The following is a 7,727-nucleotide window of genomic DNA, read 5'->3' as shown; positions in this document are numbered from 1 at the left end:
ACTGCGGCCAGTGTGAGCCCTGCAGGGGCTTCCCGGGTGGTGGTCTGTCGCCAGGCTCCAAGGCCCGTCCAGCCCACCTCAGCAAAATGGTGGTTGTCCAGGCAGGCAGACAGGCGGCTGGCCCAAGACAGCCTAGCTCACCCCATCCCACCCTCTGTGTCCCCAGGGAGGGCTGTGCTCCCTGCTCCACGCTGCCCTCCCATGGCAGCTGTGGACACTAGGCAGGCCTAGAGTGGCCAAGCTGGGCAGTGGGTTAGGGGTCGAGCAGGGTGGGAGGTAGTGGGAGCTTCAGCAACACAAGCCCCTGGCCGACCGGAAGCACCACGTATGTCCCACTGCTACGTGTGCTTCCTTGAGGCTGAAGCCTGTGGGGCCTGTGGGCTGTATTCCCTGGTGGACGCGTCCTAGAGCTGGGGCCTGGCGTGGCCGTGGCATTGTGTGGCCCTGGACACAGATACTGGAAACTCCAGGCAGCAGGAGGCAGCCCGAGGTCATGGCCTGTTGGTCCCTGCCTGGCCACACCATTCGCGGCAGGGGCCTATCTTGGGGATCCCCCCACCTATCTTGGGGATGCTGACTACCCATGGCCACCATTCCAGAGAAGTCCAGATGGGATGCTCTAGCCCCTTCAGGCCAGGGATGTCTCTGACTGGCTGGGGGTAGGCAGGGGCACCGCTGGCTGTCCCAGGTGAGGCACAGGGAGGGTAGCCCTGGGGTGGCTGATGGGAAAAGCACCAGCAGGGACAAGGGGCAGGACTCTGGGGACCTGTGGGAGAGGCCGGTGAGAGGCAGGGGTCCCAGGGACCCTGGGGATCTGTGGGAGAGGCCGGTGAGGGGCAGGGGTCCCAGGGACCCTGGGGACCTGTGGGAGAGGTCGGTGAGGGGCAGGGGTCCCAGGGACCCTGGGGACCTGTGGGAGAGGCCGGTGAGGGGCAGGAGTCCCAGGGACCCTGGGGACCTGTGGGAGAGGTCGGTGAGGGGCAAGGGTCCTAGGGACTCTAGAACCCACGGGAAGAGGCTGGTGAGGAGTGACCTCATGGCAAGGACGGCCCTGTGCCCTGCCTGGACCGTGACGTGGGACTGGGGGTTTCCGGGTCTCTTGGGGGGCACCTTCAGGGTGCTGGGGCTTCTGATGCCATCCCCGCCAGAGATCCTGTCAGGGCTGGCATCTGTCGTCCCATTGGCAGACACTCAGGAATAAGGATGCAGCCCGCACTCACGCATGCCCTTTTAATTGCACGCTGCTACCCTCCCTCCAGGTGGCTGGCTGTCCAAGCGAGCAGTCTGCAGCGAGGCCACGGGGCGAGCGCCCAGCAGGCCAGCACGTGGGGCTGAGACACGCCCAGAGGTCGGGCTGGGCGTGGCTTCCCCGCCCAGCCAGGGGGCTTCGAGGCCAATGCCCCGTGAGTTCTTGGCTGCAGGAAGGGGGACTGGCGACCTGGGCCTGCTTTGCCTCTGGGAGCTGTGCCAGGCTGGCCCCACTGCGCATGACGGGCAGCCCAGGCCGCTGCCTACACGATGCCCTCCGTGCGCTTGCTCCTCCAGACCACCAGGGCGGTCACGAGCAGGGTCACCACGATGGGCAGCACGATGAAGGGGCAGAGGACGCTGCTGGGCGGGTCGTGCACGGTCCTGCCCGACACTGGGCAGCTCCGGAAGTAGTGCTGGTGGACAGCCACAAAGAACTTGTCCACCTCGGCGTTGGGCCAGAAACAGCCCAAATGCTTTGTCACCTGTTCAGTGCAGTTGGTGAGCTGGCCGTAGCTCCTAAGGAGGGAGAAAAGGGGGTCAGCAGGGCACTCCGCACCGTCCCCTCGCCTCCCGGGGGCAGCGACCCCGCCACAGAACTGAGGGCCTGGGCAGCAGCACCAGTGGCTGTGGGCGGGGTCCCAGTGGACAGCAGGGCCTCTGGCCACAAGAGGACGTGAGTGGCTGGGCTGCTGGAGATGCCCACTCCCCAGCTGCCACAAGGCCTGGCAGTGGGATGACCGGGGGTGGTGGGGACAGGATGTGAGCGAAGGCCAGCAGGGAGAGTGGGCGGTGTAAGGGGGGCACTGGAGTTTAGGAGCCTGAAGGGAGGGCTTGCCTTCCAGGGATGACTGAGTGTGAGAGAGAGCTGGACTGCGTGTCTCTCTGACCTTGTGTGTGACCCTGTGTGATGGTGGCATCATTGCTGTCACAGGGGGCAGGGGTGTCGCTGTTGGCAGAGTCTGACACAACAGGCCACCTCCCTCTGGGGAAGGAGCACCCCCGGTTTCTGAGTGGTGTTCTGCATGGCAGGTGGGTCACTCTCCGACATGTGATCCTGCTCTGGTGGACTCCCTGTTGGGGCTTTTCCAGGGCTCCTGGCAAGCCGGGATGCAGGAACACAGGGCTCAGGCTGCAGGGCTCCTCCCACCCGCCTGGGCCTGGGGAGTGTCTTGAGGGGCCCAGGCGGCCCCTCAGCACGGCTGCATTCCATGTCAGCCCGCTGGAACTCACGTGGGCAGGGCTCTGGGCAGGACCTTGAGCACCCTTGGAACTTCCAACTTTACAGATGGGGAATGACTGTAGCAGGTGCAGAAAGCCGCTGGGCCACAAGGTCTGTGGGCAACTGCACTCTGACCCAGGGTGGCAGCAAGGGTCTGCCAGGGCGGCCAAGCCCCTTTCCCTGGCACCCCATGACCCTCAGCGTCTGCAATTTCCTGGGGCCTGGTTGTCTAGGGGGAGCAGCCCAGCTGTACCCAGAAGTTCCCAGTGGGCACAGGCCTAGGAGCAGCCGTCAACACGTGTCTCCCAGCTCAGCCCGGGAGGCGGCACCCGCAGCCACAGCACGCTGTCGCCCACATCCCAACGGAACCTGGGCGGCCAGGGCCTCAGCATCCCCAGGAAGTTTTCTGAGTCGCTGTGACTTCTGCTTAGGATGGGGAAGTGCTGGCTCTCGCCCCACCCACCAGGATGCTGGAGGGTCCCCTGCCGCTCAGGCTCTCTGCAGCATCCCTGGGAATGGGGCTGCCATGCAACCAAGTCACCTGTGACTCACTCTGCCGGCCACGTGTGGGTGGGGCGGGGGCTCCTCTGGGATCCTGCCAACCCCCCCACTGGCCTGTGACTCAACACTTTTTCTCCCCAGGCTTCCCTGGGGAGGGGCTTGCTTGTGAGAAAGACGGCAGCAGGCACGAAGCCCCACGCATTTCCCAAGCCATCTTCTCAGAGGAAGCGCAACCTTGGCCCCCACTGGCGCAGCGAGTCCCCCTTCCCTCTGGGCTGCATGTGGAGTGGGTGGGACGAGGCTCCCAGCCTGTGCTCCCTGGGAACCAAGGCTTCCAGCTGCCTGTGGGTCACCCCAGGGACATGGGCGGGGGTACTCTGTGTGGGGAGGGCCGGCGGGGGCTCCCTGGGCCCAGATGCAGCAGAACCCACAACAGGCCCTGCCATGGACAGCGAGCGGGAATGTATGGGTGGGGCACCTGGTGTAGGCGACCCAGATGAAACGCCTGGCTTTGGGCTGATCCAGCTGTGGCCCTGTGGCCAACTGGGAGTGAACCAGCCCTGGCTTCCCCTGGGGCTCCAAGGAAGGAGGGAGAGGAGCGGGCAGGGGCAGGGGAGGGCGTGGACCCAGCCCCACCACTCACTGGCGTGGAAAGGCGGGCTTCTCAAGTTAGAACAAGGACTGGGGCTTTAAGCAGAAAAATAAGCCCCAGGCAGTCACAACGGGGGAGAGGGGTTCGCCTGGAGACCCCCAGCTTGGACCTGGGCCTGCAAGTGTCTGTGGACAGAGGGTCCTGAACTGAGCCTGTGGCCCACTGCTTGGACAGGGGTCCATGGGCAAGCTGGCCAGTCGGAGTGGGAGGGGGCCCCTGACCTGGGGGGGCACGGCTGGGCACTGGTGCTATTCTGGGACAGGGCACTCTCTCCTTGATCTGCTGGCCTCCCAGCTCGCAGAGCTGCCTCTGGCTAAAAATAGTTCCAGTGTGCCCAGGCTGCCCACTTCATTCTGTTTATTATCCCGACAGCTGAAGCTCTTGATAAATGCCGCGCCACCTTGGCCGGCCACGATGAAAGAGTCACGCCTTGGGGGCGGAGCCTCCTGCCCAGACACCACTGACCCACGAGGGGCTGGAATAGCCAGTGGGGAGCTCCCCTCCTCTCCCCCCCACCCCGGCCCTGGGGATCGCATCGCTGGCTTGCCACTCTTCAGGGCTGGCGCCCTCTGTTCTGAACCCCTACATGAACCCTGCAATGGTCCCCAGGCCCACAGTGGCCGTTTCCAAAGTCCACTGACTGAGCATGCTTCCCGGCTCTTAACTTGTGGACAAGAATGATTGCCCGCTGGTGTTTATGAGAGCCATGGGAGTTGGACTCTGGAAGCTGCTGGCATCCCGGGATGCCGCGATGGTGGGGTGCCAGCCGGGCACAGTGACAGAGCCCTCTGAGGTGGCATCTGGAGAACAAATGACCAATACACAGCTGAACAAAAGTCTACCCTTCCTCCAAAGGGAGAGAGAAAAGACAGCTCCATGGTGCGAGAGGCAGGTCAAGGGTGCGGGCATTGCCGGGGGCACGGGGCACGGGGCACGCTGGCTTAGCTGGGAGCAGCAACGTGGGTGGCCCTATGGAGCCCTCAGCCTAAGTCACAGATACCCCTGGCCCACGGGTTCCATTTTGAGAAGCAAGCCTGAGCCAAAAAGATGGACTTGATGCGCACGCAAAGCAAGGTGGGGCTGGCACAGTGGCACAGCAGCCTAAGCTTCCGCCTGGGGCACCAGCACTCCATATGGCCATCAGTTTGCACCCTGGTAATGCACCTAGACAAGCAACGAAGGACAGTCCAAGTGCTTTGGCCCCTGCACCCATGTGGGAGACCCAGAAGAAACTCCTGGCTCCTGGCTTCAGACCAGCTCAGTTCCTGCCACTGAGGCCTTTCAGAGAGTGAACCAGAGGGTAGAAGATCCCTCTCTCTGTCTCTCTGTGAATCATTCAAGTAAAAACAAATCAAGCTTAAAAAAAAAAAAGAATCCTGCAAGTACATTCAAAAACCAAGCAAGAAGATGGTGCTGGCACAGCAGTGGAACATCACCCAGCAGACGGTCAGGGAATGACCGAAGGGCGTTTAGGGTGACAAGGAGTAATGCTGGCTACCACGCTCAGCAGAAGATCCAGATGTGCCCACATCCACAGCCAACGTGGACTCCATGTGGAAGGGCCTGCTGGGGCTTCCCCCACAGAGCCGCACTGCATGCACTGTCTGACGATCCAGCTAAAAGCCCACCCTCGGAAGAAGGGCGGGGCAAGCCAGAGACCAATGGACTCCTTTCTGTGACCGTGGGGGCCTCTCATGAGGGGGCTCTGTGGCTGCTGTGCGGTGCTGGGGGCTTGGACTCTCCACCAAGGGTGCCCAGGAGCTGGCCAGGAGCCGGGGACAGGCTGTGCCCCCATTCCTGGCCCCAGGCGTGGAACAACATTCCAGGCCACCCAGGTTACAGGGAGCTCCCCTGGGGCCTTAACAGGGATGGGAGGCACATTTCCCAGGGGAGCCCCACCTTGGGTGCAGAGCAGGGAGGTGCCCAAGGTGGGAGGGGATGCCAAGTGGGCTCCAGGGTCAGGACCCCCAACCTGCTCACCCCTCTTCCTGGCCTAGGACTGAGGGGGAGGGAGAGGCTACCAGATGGTGCCCCCACACCTGGCACCTCCTTCCTGTGCCTCCTCAGGCCAGCAGCCCCAGGAGATCTCCCCAAAGGCCTGCTCCTGCCCTGGACTGCACGGCTCACACAGGGGCATCCCCCCCTCCTCCCCCTGCCACCTCCTGATCCCCTGTCCCTCACCCCTGGGGCTTGGGGACGTCCCCTCACTGCCCCCCTTCACCCTCGCAGTCCTGCCTCCAAGGCTCAGCAGGGTGCCCAGTGCAAGCAGAAGGGACCCGTCTCAGGCTATTACAGACTTTACCCCAGATTTGGCTTCTCTGCATCCCATTTCCCAGCTCCCCTGGCTTAGCTGGGAGTTAGCTCTCCCACTCCCCCGTGTGCCTGAGCCAGACTCACCCTGGGCCCCAGCCTCTCCCTGGCCACATTTGGCCGCCCTGCCCAAGTGCCCATCTTGGGATCCTTGCACATGCGCCCCTCCCCACTGGCCAGTCTTCACAGGGTCCGCCTCTGTCCGCCCCCTCTGGTCACCTCCCCATTGCACTTGGCTCCTTGGTAAAGAGCGGTTTCTCTTCCGGAGTCTAAGACTGTGAAGCCCATGAGGGCAGGGAGAGTGGCGAGAAGAGACCTACCGAGCCTGTCTGGGCCGTGATGTCAGGGCCGAGGGAAACCTCAGCCGAAGGAAGGGTGCTGGAGTGAACCAGAGGCAGTGGGCGGAGGCTCTGCTTTCACAAAAAACAGCCTTTCCCAAAGTCCCCCAATTCCTATTGGGCATCAAAGAACTCACTGGATTCCCAAGTCACTGAAAACAAGAATTAGAAAAAGTGTGTGTGTTTAAGTCCCCAGACATGAAGCAGCATATACAACTTCAGAGTCACAGAAAAATTTAAAAATTTCAGTTAAGGGTGGGGAGTCCGTCTGGTGGTTGGCAGGTTGGGATGCCTGTACTCCACATGGGGGTGCCTGAGCCCATCTCTGGGCCCCGGGCTGCCTCCAGGACAGACCCTCAGGCAGCTGGGTCCCTGTGAGTGGGGGCCTGTGGGAGCCCTCCGCCAGCTCCCAGACTGGTCCTGGCTTTGTCCTGGCCCAGCCCCAGGCTGTGGCGGGGCTCTGGTGAATGAATCAGAGAGCTCTCTCTCTATCCCTCAAAATCAAACTTAAACGCTCAATTACAGGCTAACACAAAAATAATACTGACAACAGTAAAAGTTAATGGGATAGGACCAAAACTGGACTCCGAGAAAACTCGCAGCTGTAAATGATCTTGCTGTTGGATAGAAAGAAATGAAAATAAGTATCCTAATTTACATTGTTTATAAAGAACAAAATAAAGCAAGTAACTTTGACATCCATGGGTAATTATTAAAAATCAATACATATTGATACAGAAAAGAACAAAACCGACCTATAAATTCAATAGCTTATTTTTAAAGAAAAAATAATTAGATCCATTTCTAGACAATTTAATCTAGAAACCAACGCAGAGAGAAGTTTAGACGAGCATGTCAAAATGGGTAGAACTGGAAGACCCTTGAATTGGGACACTCTGGGGAGCTTTCAAATACTGCTCGAAAGCAGAAAACCTGTCAGGCAAGGCAGACATGCGCTTGAAGAATCACTTTGACAGAACACACCAGCCACAAGTGGTTCTGGCAGCTTTTTATGTTTTACTTTTATTGGAAAGTCGGGTTTATAGAGAGACTGAAAGAAAGATTTTCCGCCCGCTGGTTCACTCACCAAATGGCCACAATGGCTAAATCTGAGCCAATATGAAGCCAGCATCCAGGGGCGTTTCCTAGGTCCCAGGGCTTAGGACCACCCTCTGCTGCCTCCCAGGCCACAAGCAGGGAGCTGGGTGGGAAGTGGAGCAGCTGGGACATGAACTGGCAACTGTATGAAATGCTGGGACCTTTAGGTGGAGGATTAGCTAGCTGAGCCATCATGCCAGTCCCTGTGGCACAGTTTTTTAAAAAAAAAGATTTATTTACTTTTATTGCAAAGTCAGATATACATAGAGGAGGAGAGACAGAGAGGAAGATCTTCCATCCACTGATTCACTCCCCAAGTGGCTGCAACAGCCAGAGCTGAGCCAATCCGAAGCCAGGA

At 60.2% G+C, this 7,727-nt stretch overlaps 1 protein-coding gene across 1 annotated transcript in view; it reads right to left on the bottom strand.

The window, feature by feature from the left end:
* Nucleotides 1-1,301: 1,301 nt before the first annotated feature.
* RAMP1 (receptor activity modifying protein 1) overlaps nucleotides 1,302-7,727 on the bottom strand; it is a 30,095-nt gene continuing 23,669 nt past the window's right edge. The window contains exon 3 of the mRNA XM_012930419.2: nucleotides 1,302-1,767. Coding sequence (XP_012785873.1) covers nucleotides 1,512-1,767 — 256 coding nt within the window. The 3' untranslated portion in view covers nucleotides 1,302-1,511. The remainder of the gene's footprint in view (nucleotides 1,768-7,727) is intronic.

This window comes from Ochotona princeps, chromosome 5 (genome assembly GCF_030435755.1).
Source record: "Ochotona princeps isolate mOchPri1 chromosome 5, mOchPri1.hap1, whole genome shotgun sequence".
In the NCBI taxonomy this organism is placed as follows: Eukaryota; Metazoa; Chordata; class Mammalia; order Lagomorpha; family Ochotonidae; genus Ochotona; species Ochotona princeps.
Note: the sequence above shows the minus strand (reverse complement) of the source record. Positions and strands in the feature narration are given on the sequence as shown.